The following is a 17,446-nucleotide window of genomic DNA, read 5'->3' on the forward strand; positions in this document are numbered from 1 at the left end:
ATTTCTGAGTGTCCCACCACTTTATTTTTTTTGCTTTTTGGGTCACACCTGGTGATACACAGGGGTTACTCCTGGCCGTGCACTCAGGAATTACTCCTGGCGGTGCTCAGGGGATCCTATGGGATGCCGGGGATCGAACCCAGCTCAGCCCCGTGAAAGGCAAATGCCCTCCCCCCTATAGTATTGTTCCAGCCCCCCATTACTTCTTTAAGTAAAATGTTTTCAAGGTTCACTAAAACTTGTTCACTTTTTTCAGTATTTTTTTTTTTTAGAACTTAACTTTTGTTTTGGGGCCATGCCCAGTGGTGCTTAAGGCTTACTGCTGACTCTGCACTCAGAGATCACTCCTGGCAATTCTCAGGGGACCAAATGAGGTGACAGAGATTGAATTCAGGTCAGCAGCATGCAAGGCAAGCCCCCTGATCTCTGTACTATCTCTGCAACCCGTTTTCATATTAAAAATGAGAATTTAAAACAAAATATATTTTATTTTTAATGACCAAATACTATCTCACTGTATGTGAATATTTCACAATTTACCCATTTTTCTGATGGACATGTGGGTCGTTTTCACTTTTTGGGTAACATGCTAAGGACATGTGTACAAGTTTGTATGTGAGAGTTCCTATTTAGGGGTGAGTTTACGCCATTCCCACTTACTATAGAATTTCATTACAGCTTTTGTTTTTTGAGGATAGTCTTGATGGATATAAAATTACAGATTGACTTTCATTGGTGAGAAACCAGCATTTATACCTTTTCCTTGGTGTATAAACTTTTATGATTCCTTTTAGACACTCTCTACCAGAGAATTTCATCAGTTTGACTCTGATGTGCTCTGGAGATACTCATGATTACCTTGTGATTTTGGGGTGTGTGGTTGCTTTGTTTATACTTTTTTACATTTTATTTTGAGTCACATCCAGCTGTGCTCAGGGCTTTCTCCTTTGGGGGCTCCTGGGATCATGGGCAGTGCGGGGATCACACCTTGCTGTACTCTCTGGTCCCTTTTAGTATTATTTCAAATATTTTTTATTTATTTATTTTTGCTTTTGGAGCCATACCCAGAAGTGCTCACGGCTTCTGGCTCTGAGCTCAGGGGTCACTCCTGAAAGGCTCTCGGGACCATCTGGGGTTCTGGGGACTGAATCCACGCTGGTTGCATGCAAAGCAAACACCCAACCCATTGTACTATTGCTCCAGCCCTGGTATGACTTAAAATATTTTTCTTAACTATCTTTTATTTCCTTCTGGAGTCTCAATTATACATATATTAGACCATGTCACGTACTAGCTCTTGGACACTAAAATTTATCCACTTTTTTTTTCAGATTTTACTTCCTCTTAACTTTATTTTGGATATTTTATATTGACCCACATTCTAGTTCACTGATATGTTTTCTATTGTTCCTAATCTGATTTTAACATTCTGTTTAATACTATATTTCATTTTCAATGTTGTGTCCAGTTTTAAAGTTTCCATTTCTCTAACCATGCTCATTGAATAAATTTATTTTAAGCCTGGTCTTATCTGTCACTCCAAAAATCTATTTTTGGGGTTTTGTTTTTGGGTCACACCTAGTGATGCTCTGGGGTTACTCCTGGCTCTGCACTCAGGAATTACTCCTGGCAGTGCTTGGGGGACCATATGGGATGCCAGAAATCGAACCCAGGTCAGCTGCATGCAAGGCAAGTGCCTCCCCAGTGTACTATCTCTCTGACCCCTGTCTATTTCTGTTGACTGCATTTTCTTTATGTGTGGGTCACTGGTCATATTTTCTTGCTTCTTCACGTACCCAACAGTGGTTTTAAGTGCATGCCACATATCAGAGATGTTATTTGGTTGTGTGTCTGAGTCATATGCTTTTATTTTAGAGAAGCTTGAATTGTTTTCAGGCAGTTAAATTTACTTAAGAGTTTTATACTTTTGAGACTTTTGCAAAAATTTTAATAAAATGGGATAATTCACACATAGAAAAAAATACATTTTTAGGTGTACTGGACTTATGAGCTTTGACAAATGCAGAGTCAGGTAACAGCGCCATCACATAAGTAGAATTCCATTACCCTCTTCCCCCAAGCCCCCTCAGCCCTTCGTGGGCACCCCCTCCGCCCGCCCCCCCTAAGCCACTTACCCTATTCTAAACAATGTCTGCATTGTTTGTCAAGCATTGTTTTTCAGCTTCATTACGGAGGGTCTGGGCTAGTCCTTCCTCTAAGATGATTTATCTCGGCTTCTCCTGCACGGCTTTTCCGTGGACTCTGCAAAAAAGTCTCAACTCTTGACCTTGGTTGGCTGGAGCCAGATGCTGTCTTTCCCCTCTCCCTGAGTGCGTGCAGTTTCGCCTCCAGCTGAACATTCACAGGGATTTCTGGTCCCACGCAGCCTCCGAGCACCGTCTCTGCACTGCTCCCTCTCGGGGTGCCCTGCTCCCGACAGTTTCCAGTCCACACCATCTCCCTAAAGCCAGATTCCTCCCCTGGGTTCAGCAAATCTCTGAGATTCTTGCATTTCTCTTTCCTGCATCATGATCTGAAATAGATATCTGGCAGGACACTGGGGGAAGACACCCAAGCTCCCTGCGGGGGTGTCAGAAGGGCCCCTCTCCAGCACGTCCAGATGCAAGACCCGCCCGCCTCCCGGTTGCTCCTCGATGCCTCTGGCTTGTGTTTTCAGCCCTTCCTTTTGTTTTCCGCACACACGGAGAACATCTGTTTCATAGCCTGACACTTCTCCAAGTCGTGGGTGTCTGGCGGTTAATGTTCATTTTCACGCCTATATTTCATTCTTGTGTTCTTGTCCTTTGACCTGGGAAGGGGGTGGGGCTTATGGTCAACCGGACACTGGGGGAGTCCACTGGGGTTTGCTTCTGCCAGGAGGCCTGGGGGTATCACCAAGGGTTCCCAGGCTTTGGAGAAAATACAGACATTCACGCAAACACGAGCCCTTGGGGGCGGCAGAGCCTTGGGGGTGACAGAGGCCCACGGGGGCCCTGCACCGAAACACGTTTCTCTTGGGAATGGGGACATTCCGTTTTCCTGGTCATTCTGTGCGTCTCAGCCAGCCCAGAGCAGTCTCTGGGGCCTCACTGGACACTGACCATCTCATCCAGGTTCCAAGACTGTGACCCTATGACAGGCCCAGACCAGAGGGACAATTCTGGCAGCCAGGTATGGGAGCCGCCTGGAGCTCGGTGACGCTGGACTCTGAGCGCTGGACCTTCCTGGGCGTTCTGAGCACCCATGGGAGGCACCCTGGGCCCTGGCAGCTCAGCCAAGCCCCACGCCAGCAGGGTGGGCACGCTGGCCCGGCCGGCCCACTAGAGATCCAAGCTGGACCTTGTGCCTGCCTTCTGCTTTGGGTTCTGGCGCACAGGCGGGGAGGCCGGGAGGGCGTTGGGGTGCCCAGGACCCCCGACACCTGCCAGCACCGTGGGAATTACAGGACGCAATTTATTTGAAAGGCAGCTGGCCACTTCTGCCCCACTGCAGGGTGTGGACAGTCACACATGAATCTTTTCAGAGGAAGGGCAAGGAGTCAACCTTGCAGACGTCAGATGAAAAGCTTCTCCCGGGAGGGAGCTGGGGGCAGGGGCCTCTCACCCCAAGAACAAACAGCCCCTTGGGGTCACTGCCGGCTCCTGGCCCAGAGTGGTGGCGAGTCTGCCTCTCTGAGGCCCTCACTGAGCTGCTGGTACCACTCGGGCCCGGGCCCAGGCTGCTCTGCCGAGGCCTCCTCAGGCCTGTCTACCCTGGCACCTGGTGGCAGGGGGGGGGCACCAAGGCTGCCCCTGGGCATCATGGCTCTTGCCCTGCCCCCCTCTCTTCCTGCCCCGGTGCCCCATGACCCCCTTGGCCCCTTCTCCAGTGCCCTCGGCCTGTCCATCTCCTTCCACCCTCCTCTTCCTCTCACCCCACTTCCCGCGCAGGTCAGAGCCCGAGTCCTTCTTCCCCAGGCCCAGGGACGCAGGGTCCATCCGGGCCCCATCCGTGGGGTCCACCCTCGCAGCGAGGATGTTCCCGTGGGAGAAGTCTCAGGTGGATCTGCCGGGCCATCACGGACACACGGGGTCGGAAACGCTCCCAAGGACGTGGCCTCAAACAGCAGCATGTGGGGTCCCGTGGGCCTCGGGGAGCCGGCCCGTCCCCCGGCCGTCCCCAGGCGAGGAGGCTTGTTTATTGAACAGAGCTGGGGTTCTGCAGCGCCGGGCCTGGCGCTGGGGGCAGGGGGGCCGGGGGCAGCCTCACTTCTTGGGGGGCTGCTTCTGAGAGGTGGGCGACTTCTTACTGGTCTTCTTTTCGGTTTTGATGACGGGACTCGGCTCCTCTTCCGGCGGCGGCGGGGGTGACGGCTTCACTCTGGGGAGAGAGAAGCGGGTGCTGGCCGGGGCGGAGAAGGCTGTGTGGACAGTGTGAGGGACCCCGGCTGGCCTTCTGGCCCGGGCAAGGGTCGGCGTCCTGGCACGGCTGCTCTCCTGTCTGCAGGAGGAGACAGGGCCGGCTGCGGGCAGCCTTTGGGCAGGTCGAAGAGTTCCCATGGGCACAGGGGCAGTGTCCACCCTCCACAAGCACGGGACAGTGTCCACCCTCCATGAGCACGGGACAGTGTCCACCCTCCACGAGCACGGGACAGTGTCCACCCTCAATGAACACGGGACAGTGTCCACCCTCAATGAACACGGGACAGTGTCCACCCTCAATGAGCATGGGGCAGTGTCCACCCACCAAGGTCACAGTGGACAGTGTCCACCCTCCACGAGCACGGGACAGTGTCCACCCTCCACAAGCACGGGATAGTGTCCACCCTCCACGAGCACAGGACAGTGTCCACCCTCAATGAGCATGGGGCAGTGTCCACCCTCCAAGGACACAGTGGGCAGTGTCCACCCTCCATGGGCACAGTGGGCAGTATCCACCCTCCACGGGCTTAGAGGTCAGTGTCCACCCTCCACGGGCTTAGAGGTCAGTGTCCACCCTCCACGGGCTGACAGGCCTGGGCTGTGGGGTCCAGCACCACATGCACGAAAGGCCCCTATCATGCCCTGGCCCTGACGGCTACTCCCGAGAGCACCCGATGCCCCCACAGCCGGTGCTGGTGAAACGGGGCGGCTGAGATGGGGCGCGGTCTCCCGAGGCCACCCCCAGGCCCCCCGGGTGCCGCCTACTTCTCAGTGACCACCAGGTACTCCTTCTCCAGGGCCAGCGAGGACAGGCTTCCTTGGGTGTCTTCTGACTGGGCCCTCTTGGCAGTTTCGGGGTCTTCCGGGACGGCGTTGGAGACCAACATGCTGCAGGGGGTGGGGGGGTGCTCAGGAGGCCCGGGGCAGGGCCCAGAGCCGGGAGCCCCCCGCAGCCCTCCTGGTGTCCAGCTCCCAGGGAGAAAGGGGATTCTCCCGGCGTCGGCCCTCTGGGCGCGCTGGGCTCAGTCTCTAAGGACGGGCCACACGAGAGAGGCCGGAGGGACGGGTGAATCTTGTGTCCCCTCCCCCCCACCAAGGGCACACAGCAGGATCACCAGCCTGGGCACCCCCCCAGAACACGATGGCACTGGGACCGAGGGGCACAGCACATGGGGTGACCTGAGGTGAGGCCACACGGAACAGACCTGGGGCCGTCATCAGAAGGGGACCCAGACGGGACACTGACGGGGGACACGGACATGCAACGGGCCGACTCCCAGAGAGACAGGAGGAATGTGGCAGTCAGGAGCCCCCGGAGCCAGACAGCACCGGCCCCCCTCCGCCCTTCCCCTGGGCCTCTGCCTCCGCGTTCCCGGGTGCCATGATCCTGAGTGTGGCACCCGAGGGCGCCGGAAAGGGACTCTGGGAGCCCCGGGCTTCTGCTCCGCTCGCCGCGTGGAACCCCTGGGCTGGAGCGTGGCTGAGCTGCTGCTGGCCCCGGGGGTCCCCGCCTGCTCCCCCTGCTCCCTGCACCCTCAGAGCCCAGCACGGGGACTACGCGGGGCCCGGAGCCCCTCCACGATGCCCCCTGCCCGCCAGGCCTCACTTGAACTTGTAGTCCTCCGGCAGGAAGGAGCCCGAGGCGCAGTCCTGGCGGGCCTGGGAGATCTGCCTCAGCAGGTCCTGGCGGCTCAGCCCGTAGCCGTTCAGGACGCAGCCCCCAAAGACAAGCTTCCCGGAAGCGAACATCTGCAGGGGCGTGGGGGGAGAGCAGGGGACTGGGCGCAGGCCTGGGGGAGGGGGGGTGCAGCCCCTCAGCGTCAGCGCCCGCGTGGGGAGCCGGCGCCGGGCCCCGGGGCCGCGGGACTCACCAGGACCATGCCCCGCTCCACCGAGTGCTTCTGCACCATCAGCGGCGGGGCCTCCTGCAGGGGACCGTCCAGGTCGTAGCACAGCAGACGGAAGGGGTCGCGCCAGCTCTGCGGGACAGGGAGGTGACAGGGTCTCGCGTCCCACACGCCCAGCCAGCCGCGGTGTCCCCGAGCCCCACACAGCACCCGACTCCCCGGGCACAGTCCCCGCCCTGGCACTGGGGCCTGCCGGAGGGAGCCCCACAGAGACGGGACGGGAGCAGCCAGAGCGCCCTGGTTCCTGGAACACAAGCACGCACGTGCATGCTCACATACGCACGCACACATGCATGTGCACACACATATACACTACAGACACACATGTATGCGCACACACACACTACACACTACACACATATGCATGCTCACACACACATACCATAGATACACATGCACACATGTGCACATACATGCACACATACCATACTAAATATGCGCAGTTGCACAGTGCAATACACACAAGTGTGCATGCATTAGCACACACACATGTGTGCACACACACGCACACATGCACACACACACACAAACACACTGTCCCTTCGGGCACATCCCATCACTAAACGCGTTCAGTGCACAGGCGTGGCCCTCCACCCCTGGAGGTCCTGACCCCACCTCTTCCCGGGTGTCCTGCTCAGTCGGCCTCTAGCCCGGCCATTCTGTCTCAAATGTGAACCCGCCAGCCGCACCCCCCCCCCCCCCCCCCCCCCCGTGCTCGCCACGGCTCGGGGCACTCAGGACCAGGCTGCTCAGCATCCCACGTCTGCCTGCCCTCTGCGGCCTGCAGAGCCGACCGCCCTGACAGGCCCGCCCTGGGCACCCTGTCCCCACCCCCTGTCCTGGGCGCCCCCTGCCCCAGGGCTCCTGGAGCTGTCCAGTCTGGCGCCCAGGGCCTGCGGGCAAGGCTGGTCCCCGGCCAGGTGCGCCCCTGGGTCAGGCCCGGGGACAGGCGCAGACGCTGGGCCACTGTCTGAGTACCGCTGCGCCTTGGCGCACAGTGGGGCGTCGCCTGCACAGCCCCGCCCCCCGCCCCCCGCCCCGCACCACTGCCCAGGCCCGGGGCCCACCTGGATGCAGGGCGAGCCGCGGCCCTGCTGCCGTTGGCTGTACAGCGAGTCCAGCTGCCACTGCAGCTGGGCCGTGCCGTCGCGGTTCTGGCCCGAGAAGATGCCGAACACCAGCACCTGGCTGGGGTCGCGCGCCGCCGCCAGGAAGGCCTCCAGCTCCACGTCCGACACCTGCGGCGGCCTCCCCACGCAGCGGCAGCCGCCCCGCGTGTCCTCCTTGCGCAGGCGCCTGCGCAGCAGCAGCGGGCAGTCGGACGGCGAGGCGGCCCACGGGGCGGGACCCGGCGCCTCCACGGCCTTGGTCCTGGGGGGCGAGGGGCGGGGCGGGGGGGGGAAGCCGGCCCGTGAAGCTGCGCGGGCGCCCGCAGTGCTCAGGAGTCCCCCGCCCCCGGCTTCCTCCGCTTCGGGAGCGCGTCCACCCCCTCCACCGAGCCAGCGGGGACTGTCCCCGCCTGCCCCACGCTCAGGGAAGGCCCAGCCGGGACGGCCACCAGCACATCGCTGGCCCGGGGGGACTGGGCGGCTGCAGGCCCGAACCCTGCTCGGGCCTGTCCCACCCCGCCCACACACACAGGCTCTGGGTCCTGTTCAAACCGCGGCCAGGCCACTCCAAAGTCACTGACGGGGACCCAGGCACTGAGTCCACCTGCAGAGACTGGGCGAAGAGTCTGTCTGTGCTCCCGGTCTCCCCGGCAGCTGGGCCCGAAGCTGACCCAGACTCCAGTGATCACCGGCAGCAAGGAAGAAGGCCCCCACACGAAGGGTTTGGAAAGGTCGCTAAGGGCCAGAGAGGTAGCACAGCGGGTGGGGTGCTTCCCTTGCATGCGGCCAAGCCAGGTTACATCCTCCGGACCCTCGATAGCACCCCCCTGAGCACTGCCAGCAACGATCCTGAGTGCAGAGCCAGGAGTAACTACTGAGCATCACTGGGTGTGGCCCAGAATCAAACAAACAAACAAATAAAAAAGTCATTAAATAGATTACTACAATCTGCGGCTGGAGCGATAGCACAGCGGGTAGGGCATTTGCCTTGCACGCGGCCGACCTGGGTTCGATTCTCAGCATCCCATATGGTCCCCAGCATCCCATATGGTTCCCTGAGCACCGCCAGGAGTAATTTCTGAGTGTAGAGCCAGGAGTAACCCCTGTGCGTCGCCAGGTGTGACCCAAAAAGCAAAAAAAAATAAATAAATAAATACAGATTACTACAATCTACCCCAAGGAATACCACCACGCCCAGGGAGAGAGGGAAGTTTGATTTCCAGAGCTACCACATTGTAATATTAAAAATGTTAGGTTCGGTTTTCAGCATCAAAATCTTGTGAGGCGTGAGATGAAACAAGAAAAAATGGCTAATTCGTGGGGGAAAAACACGAACCAAAACTGTCCCGGGTGAAATACAGACATTGGGCTTGGTCGACAAAACCTTTAAATTAACCACCTTAAATCAGCTCCAAGAGCTAACAGACAGTCTGAATAAAGAAAGAAAACCCAGAGAGGAGTGCAAAGAAAAATGCACCAGAGCTGAGAGGTAATACAGTGGGCAGGGCACTTGTCCTTGCATGTGGCCCTGGGTTCGATCCCCAGAACCACATACAGTCCCATGAGCACTGCCAGGAACAATCTCTGAGCACAGAGCCAGGCGTATGCCCTGAGCATAGCCGGGTGTGGCCCCATCACCCTTTCACAAACCCCACTAAAAGGCAACAGATAGCTAGGCAGTATCAAAAGTCACCACCCAGAAAACCTAGAGTTGGAAAGCACAGGAGTTGAAATGAAATACTCAGCAGCACATTGGAAAAAGCAGAGAAAGAATCAGTAAGCCTGAACAGTGACCAACTAAGAGGATCCCGTCCGAGGAGCAGAAAGGAAGAAGAATAAAATTCAGTAACACTCCCGTGAGACCCGTGGGAAATACTGACATGCACAGAGTGAGTCTTCCAGAGGCTTGGAAGAGGAAGGTGCAGAGAGTCTGTGACGTTAGGGACTGGGGAGATAATCATGTGAACCAAAATGGAAAAAATAAATAAATAAAAGGATATGTGATGATATAATCACCTCAAACTCCCCCAACTGATGAAAGACATGAGCGTACACATTCAAGAAACTCCAACTAGCATACATTTTAAAAGATGCACGTTGAGATCATGAAGTAAAATTATTGGTCTCCAAAGAAAAGCCTATCTTAAAAACAATAAAATGCCCAGAAATCTTAGAAATCTCAGAAATAGTGAGAATCCCACACCCACACCCGCCATCTCACCCGCAGAGAAACAGCCCAGCTCCACAACTAATCGTGATAAGAACACGATGCCAGCAAACCTTCCCAGGTAGACTGGTCCTGGCTGACAACTCAGGGGCCTGTAGGAACGGGGGCTGGCGGATTCCCCGCCCTGCCTGAAGGCACAGCAGCCCCCAGACATACCCGACCCCCTCCAACACAGAAACGGCCCAGCTCCACAAATGAACCTCATGCCACCGAGACACCCAACCATTCTAGTGTCACAGCTCTGGGAGTGTGTGGCCACGAATGCAGCCACATGACACTCCCACTTTCATAGTATTGACAGCCCAGTAGGAACACAGCAAATCTGATGGGAAAGTTGTGTAGAAGCCCACCCAGAGAGAGAAAGGAGTAACACAGAGGCTCAGCTTGCACAAACCAGACCAACAAATCCTCAGACAGTGACTTCAGAAGCACCATTGTGAGATAACGCAATGAGCACAAATTGACTCTTATTGATCTAAGCTTTGATGATTCCATTTGATTTGTGTTGTGACAAATGAAATAAAATAAATTTGTTTGTGCCTGTAAGGGACAGACTGGGGCAGTGGGTGGAAAACTGGGGACTTTGGTGGATGAAAGGTCACACTGGTGGTGAGATTGGTGTTGGAACACTGAATGAATGAAACAACTGCATTATGAACAACTTGGTAAATCCTGGTGTTATAAGCATTTTTTGAATTAAAAAAAAAAGCAATGAGGAAAAGGTGACTCATCACACAGATCTCCAAAGAAATTGATAGCCATTTTTAAAAAATCCCCCAAGGACTGGAGCAATAGCACAGCGGGGAGGGCGTTTGCCTTGCACGCGGCCGACCCGGGTTTGATTCCCAGCATCCCATATGGTCCCCCGAGCACCACCAGAAGTAATTCCTGAGTGCATGAGCCAGGAGTAACCCCTGTGCATTGCCGAGTGTGACCTAAAAAGCAAAAAATAAATAAATAAAATTAAAAAAATTAAAAATCCCCAAATCTTACAGGAGAGAAGATAGTAGGACGAAACAGTTAAAGTGCTAAAAGGAAAAAAAGACCTATCAACAATTCTATTTTGAGCAAAATTATTCTTTAAAAATAAAGGAGAAAGGAAGACATCCAGATAAAAAAGACAAGGAAGTCCGTCACTAATAGGCCTGCTACATGCAGACATACACACACACACCCACACACACACACACACACACACACACACACACACACACACACACACACTCACAAGGAGAGTCCTGTAGGTTGAAATGAAGGAATACTAATAGTGACTGAATCTAGACAGAAAGTAAGAAGAATGCTGGACCCTAAGGAAGTATAAACCCAGTATCCCTGTGTCTTCCATTTGCAACTCCCCCCTTTATGACTTGAAAGACTAATGCATTAAGCAATAATTGTGAGTCTCTGTCGACTGGGCACACAGCGCCTGGTAATGTAAACATGATACCAAGGCAGAGGAATGGAGACAGTATTGTGTAGGAGCAGAGATCTTCCATGCAACTGTAGATAAATATATAGATAGACAGACAGACAGAACTCAGTAGACACTGGACTTATCTAGTAAGGACAAGGTAAGTCTACAGTGGAGCAGGAGATTTCAGCACTCTGCTTTCAGTGGTGGAAAAAACTATTAAGAACCAAACAAAGAATGATGACGTGGAGAACACTACAATCCAGGGGTTTCTAACTGCCACATTTCCCAGAAGACCCCCAGTGCCCTGTGCTGGGTTGGGATCAGGGATCTGTGTGTCTCTTAGATTTGTCCTTCAAAACTTCCCGTTGGCCTGGGAAATGTTATTGCCATGAGTAGGTGTAGAAAGTGAGGAAGCCTGTACAAATACTAACAAATCAGCATGATCTAAGAGACAGTGGGTCTAACTGGTCAGCAAAAGACTTTTTAAGAAAAACAGAAGGGAATCAGACAAAACTTTCTAAAGATAAGACGTCAAGTGAAGCAAACCAGAGTCTGAAGAGTTGTTCTTTAGTTTGTCTTCTGCAGGGCGTAGGATCAAACCTAGAGTTGTCTGCAAGCAAGTCACAGCCCTGACACCCCAAAAACAGTGTTTTCAATCTATTGTTCTGAGTAGAAAATAATGAGGAAATAGGGGCTGGAGCGATAGCACAGCGGGGAGGGTGTTTGCCTTGCACTCGGCTGACCTGGGTTCATTTCCCAGCATCCCATAGGGTCCCCCGAGCACTGTCAGAGGTAGTTCCTGAGTGCAGAGCGAGGAGTGACCCCTGTGCATCGCCAGGTGTGACCCAAAAGGCAAAAAAAATAATAATAATGAGGAAATGAAGTCATACTTTTATTTGTTGGCAAGGCCCAATGAAACTCTGGTGGGATTTTGTCAAAGGGGGCACAACAGAACACTGTGGGGAAAGAAGAGAAGGTTGGTGGCTTAGTCCTCCAGCACCCTCCCCTCACAGATGAGGGACCTTCCCACCTACGGGCTGATGTGGCCTTCTGAAGGACCTCTCCCATCTCCTTCTGCCAGATCCAATGTCTGCTGCCAAAGCCAACCTCCTGGCCCACACACTTGGAGGAGGCCTCACCCTCCACCTGGCCAGCCCTGGCTTTTGCAAGTCAGAAGGCCTGGCCCTGAGTTCCTGCATGCAGCGGGAATTCCCTGCAGTGCCTGAGCCCTGTGCTGGGTTCTCAGAAAGACTGGCTCTAGGGGCAGCTGGAAGTTGCCTCTGTTGTCCCACACGCTGCTATTCGAATCCTCCGTGGGGCTCCCGGGAGGGGAGGAGAAATCAGGAGACAGGGCTTCACAGGTTCTGCTCTCAACCTCTCTCCGACACCACCCTGCAGGGGGTAGTTACTGCCTTCCAGCTTTCCACAGATGCCCTTCCCCGTCTCGTTGTCTGCTGCCTAAGGGAAACAGCATCAAAGCATGGGGTAAGGCAGCTCTGGCACAAACAGCCAATGGATCTATCAGTTCCTTCCTGCCTCGCTCCTCGCCAGGGCTTCTGAGGATGCCTGGAAACACATGAGCATGCGGCCACGCCTCTGTGCTGCGCTTGCAGCTTCCACAGCACAGGAGAGGGAAGGCAGGGCAGGAACTATGAACCTCATCGGATGTCTGAGGTAACTGAGGTCTTAGTCACCCCCACAAGGAAGTCTGCCCTGGAGCACACACATGTACCCGGTTCATTCCTGCAGCCTCAGGAACCCAGGCGTGTGTTCCGGGACACAGGAGACCACAGCTGTCGGAGGGAGGGAGGAAAGGTCTCCGAGGCTCACAGCACAGTTTTTGGGAAACTCACAACTATACACAATTCCAACGTGTTTTCACCTAGAGTGTAATCCCTGCTCACACAGTGACACAGCCACAGCTGGGGGGAAGACGTCTGTGAGGTGGACGTTCGTTCCCACCGAGCTCCTTCAAAGCCTACCCTTCACTCTGCCTTCCACTTCCCAGTTAAGTGAGCTTCTTCTTTGCTGTGTATTTCTGTTGGTTAGTCACCTGTGGCAGTTCTCCCGATAAAATAGATTTCACACATGTCTCTAATTTCCTCCTTCTCTGGTCTCTGCCTTGACAACCATCATATCCTCTTTTCTTTTCTATTTTAAAAAATTATCTTATTTTTATTTTGGTGACACACCCTGCACTGCTCAGGACTTACTCCTGACCCTGAGCTCAGCGGTCACTCCTGGCAGGGCTTGGGGTGGTGCCAGGGGTCGAGCCTGAGTCAGAGTGTGCAAGGCAAGAGCCCCACTGTACTATCACTCTGACCCTGAAAGAATTAAAATGTAAAACTCCAGAGACGTTTTACTTCTTCTGTGCTAGGGAATAACTGGGTGTTATCAAAAAAATTAGACACAGTCAAAGAGAGCATCAGCCAATTGGAGGACAGATGAACAGGAAATACTTTGACTGGAAATAGAGAGAAGACCCTTAAGCTCAGAGTTGAGGTGATATAAAATAGAGAACAATGTACAGAATTAAGTTAAAAAATCCATATAGACCTACTTAAAATCCTAGGTGGAGAGGAAATTTAGAGGTGGGATGGTGTAGAGAGAAGAAGCCACAGAGGAAGAAGGGTGGAAGGGAGGGGTAAAGGGAAAGAGTGAAACTAATGTGGTGGTACCTATAATGACTGAGGATTCTCTGAAACTGATGAAAATCATAGATAAGAGTTGAAAACAATACATTCAAAGATTCACACACGTGCACATCCTGAAAGTTTACTAAGGAAAAATCAATGTATCTAAGGGTGAAGGGAGGAAATCAGAGGAGCAAAACACATTACCTTTAAAGGAGCATTGATAAGGAGGAGAGTTGACTTCTCAAAAAAATAAAAACCCACAAACCAGAAATATACCTCCAAAGGACTAAAAGAAAATAATTGTCAATCTTAGGAAACATAGTTACAAATTTTAAGTTAAATGAAGACCTATTTAGACAAAAAAATAAGGAATATGGCAGACATAGTAAAAGAAACTCTAAAGACAGTTCTTCAGGTACAAGAAAACAATCCAAAACAGAATCAGGAGGGGAAAAAAAAGAAAAGTATGAATAAATTGTAGCTTATATAGAAGAAGTTGGAATGTAAAATAAAATACCAGGTAGACTACAGAAGCATGTAGCCGAGGGTTCACACCAAAGAACCATCGGTGATGGTGAGGTTCCTGGTATCACTTGTTCTCTCTTCCTATATAACCCAGCATGGATGAGGTTGAACTAAATCCAGAATATCAGAACTGAATATTTGAAGTGCTAATAAAAATCTGTGAGGAAAGTCACGTCTTCTAGCCAAAGGACAGGGAAAGCGGTCACCGTAACCCTGGTAGCACAGAGGACCCTCTCTGTGTGTCCCTGTTTCTCCCTGACTATCACAGGCCACACCTCCTGCCCCTCTGCTTGCTACCCAACCCTTTAGGCGAGTTTGATCTCTGGGCTGACAGCTCCAGGCAGATTCTCCTCCCTGTGGTTCCGAGCAGCTGCCACACGTGATCTCTGCCATGCCACGGCACCCAGCGGCACATCTCCCGAAGCACACAGCCATGTGTGCTCTCAAATTCAACACTGACAACAGTGACACCTCCTGTCACCAGGTAAAGAGAGGCAAGGAAGGAGAAGAGCAACTCCCAGTATAGCCCCTCAGAGTCTCTCAGGGGGGATGTCTACAAAGATTCACCCTCAGCGCGGTGGGAGCACTGGAAACCCAATGGGGAAAATATATAGATGCCCCAAAAGCCCAATAATTGAAAACAGTAACATGTCAGGCTCAACCAGCACCAATCAGCGCCGTGAGTCCTCAGAGAATGGCTTTAGTGACACCACGATGAGGCTGTTTAAGGAGCAGAGACAGTCTGCAAAGCACAAGAGATATGACAGCCAGAGTGAGGAAACGACCATCAGAAATGCCAGAAGTGGAGAGTACGGCCGGTGACAGAAACACCCAGCGGAAGCTCTGAGCAGCAGGATGACAGCAAGTGAGGAGCCCAAAGAGCGCCACGATGAGAAGGAAGAAAGCGCTAGAAAACAACAGAAGATGGGACAAAGTCTGGAAAGAAATGAACAGCACACCCGAGAACTATGGGATGAGTTCAAGATGAGCAACAGAGTCATCGAGGTCCCTGAGGAACGGGAGGGAAAATCTGATAAAGAACCAATCATTAAGGACAACACAGAAAAGACTCTCTAGAGTTGAGGAATACAGGAAGCCAAATACAAGAGGCCTGAAGGATTCGGCAAAAACAGGAAAATTCCCAGACACACTGAGCTCAGAATGACTAAAAACCCAAGCCCAGAAAGAGAATATCCACTGCAGCAAGGTCCAAAAAGGAACTTACATACAAAAGAAAACACAGCAGATCTATCAAATGAGCTCTACAAGTCAGAAGAGAATGTACGAATAAAGTACAAAATCTCAAAGCACTTGAACACCTCCCCCAGAATTAAATAATACAGCACTGAACAGTCAGGTAACTGTCACTGTCACTATCACTATCATCCTGTTGCTCATCGATTTTCTCAAGCGGGCACCAGTAACATCTCCTTTTTGAGACTTGTTACTGTTTTTGGCATATCAAATACGCCACAGGGAGCTTGCCAGGCTCTGCCATGCGGGCGAGATACTCTCGGTAGCTTGCCGGGCTCTCTGAGAGGGGCGGAGGAATCGAACTCAGGTCAGCCACGTGTAAGACGAATGCCCTACCATAGTGCTATTGCTCCAGCCCAGTCAGGTAACAAGTGAGGGAATTCATAGTCTTACAAACCAGTTTTGTAAAAGCATTAAAGGGGCTTCTTTAAAAGACAGGTCAAACTTACCAGCACTTGGCACTGAGTATAGCATTCATTCGTGGCACTTAAGGTCAAAAACTTTTTTTTCAATTGTCTTTACTCTTAAAAAAAATTTTGTTTTTTCAGATGACTGGTTAAAGAAACTTTGGCACATCTACACAATGGAATACTATGCAGCTGTTAGGAGAGATGAAGTCATAAAATTTGCTTACAAATGGATAGACATGGAGAGTATCATGTTAAGTGAAATGAGTCAGAAAGAGAGGGACAGACATAGAGGGACTGCACTCATTTGTGGAGTGTAAAATAACATCACATGAGGCTGACACCCAAGGACAGTAGACACAAGGGCCAGGGGGATTGCCCCATAGCTGGAAGCCTGCTTCATGAGCACAGGGGAGAAGGCAGATGGAATAGAGAAGGGATCACTAAAAAAATGATGGCTGGAGGAACCAGTTGGGATGGGAGATGCATGCCATAAGTAGAAAATGGACCAAATAGGATGACCTCTTAGTGTCTGTGTTGCAAGCCATAATGCCCAAAAGTAGAGAGAGAGTATGGGGAACATTGTCTGCCATGGAGGCAGGGAGAGGGTGGGAAAGGGGGGGTATGGAGGCAGGGGGAGGGTGGGGAAGGGGGGTATACCTGGGATATTGTGAGATTGTAACCCAAACATGAACGTTTGTAACTATCTCACGGTGATTCAATAAATTTTTTTTAAAAAAAGTGTTTTTTTTTTTCAACCTGGCAGTACTCCTGGCTTACTCCTGGCTCTTCACTCAGGGATCACTTCTGGTGGGCTCAGAGTACTATATGGAGTGCCAGAGATTTAACCCAGATCTGCAACATGCAAGGCCAGCGCCCTACCCACTGTACTATTTCTCCCCAGCCCTCTTAATTCTTTCCACTTTTAACTAAAATTTTCATTTGTAGGAATTATCTATTTTATGTAATTTTTAATATATTAGTACATATTATTGATATTTTTTAAATGTATATACCTTCAAGAAAGAAAGCTTTTGAAAAACATTTTACTTTATCAACTTCTCATTTGTTTGGAAAATATTTTACTTTATCAACTTCTCATTCATTTATAATTTTGTGGATTTCTGGAGCTTAACTCTTCATCAATATGTGTGTAGATGTCTCCACCTTCACAATAGAGGGAGAGGAGAGAAAGAGAGAGGGGAAGAGAGAGAGAAAGAGCAAGAGTGAGAGCAAGAGAGAGAGAGCAAGAGAGAGAGAGAGAGAGAGAGAGAGAGAGAGTGTGTACTCTCCCATATGTGGTATATAAAACATTGTAAGGGAACAACAAATGGTCAAAGTCATCAGAACTGCAGATTTTGTCTATCGAGCTTACACTGGCAGTGGGGTTGGGAGGGGCCGTTGGGATGCTGGTGAAGGGAGTCAGGTTTGCTGGTGATGGGTGTGGGACTGGCCTGGTGGGTACAGGAAAGTATGATTAAAAGTACTGTAAACCCCAATACCCTCAATTAAAATGATGAAAGACGGGAGGGGAGGAAAGAAGGAAGGGAGGAAGAAAGGAAGGGAG

At 52.1% G+C, this 17,446-nt stretch overlaps 1 protein-coding gene across 1 annotated transcript in view; it reads right to left on the minus strand.

Moving 5' to 3' along the window:
- Positions 1 to 4,244: 4,244 nt before the first annotated feature.
- The window catches only part of C4H3orf20 (chromosome 4 C3orf20 homolog), a 60,500-nt gene continuing 47,298 nt past the window's right edge, over positions 4,245 to 17,446 (minus strand). The window contains exons 11-15 of the mRNA XM_055134998.1: positions 7,375 to 7,678; positions 6,272 to 6,379; positions 6,007 to 6,149; positions 5,166 to 5,288; positions 4,245 to 4,359 (exon numbers count right to left, since the gene is read on the minus strand). Of these exons, the coding sequence (XP_054990973.1) occupies positions 4,245 to 4,359; positions 5,166 to 5,288; positions 6,007 to 6,149; positions 6,272 to 6,379; positions 7,375 to 7,678 (793 nt within the window). The remainder of the gene's footprint in view (positions 4,360 to 5,165; positions 5,289 to 6,006; positions 6,150 to 6,271; positions 6,380 to 7,374; positions 7,679 to 17,446) is intronic.

The sequence above is a fragment of the Sorex araneus genome, chromosome 4, assembly GCF_027595985.1.
Source record: "Sorex araneus isolate mSorAra2 chromosome 4, mSorAra2.pri, whole genome shotgun sequence".
Classification (NCBI taxonomy): domain Eukaryota; kingdom Metazoa; phylum Chordata; class Mammalia; order Eulipotyphla; family Soricidae; genus Sorex; species Sorex araneus.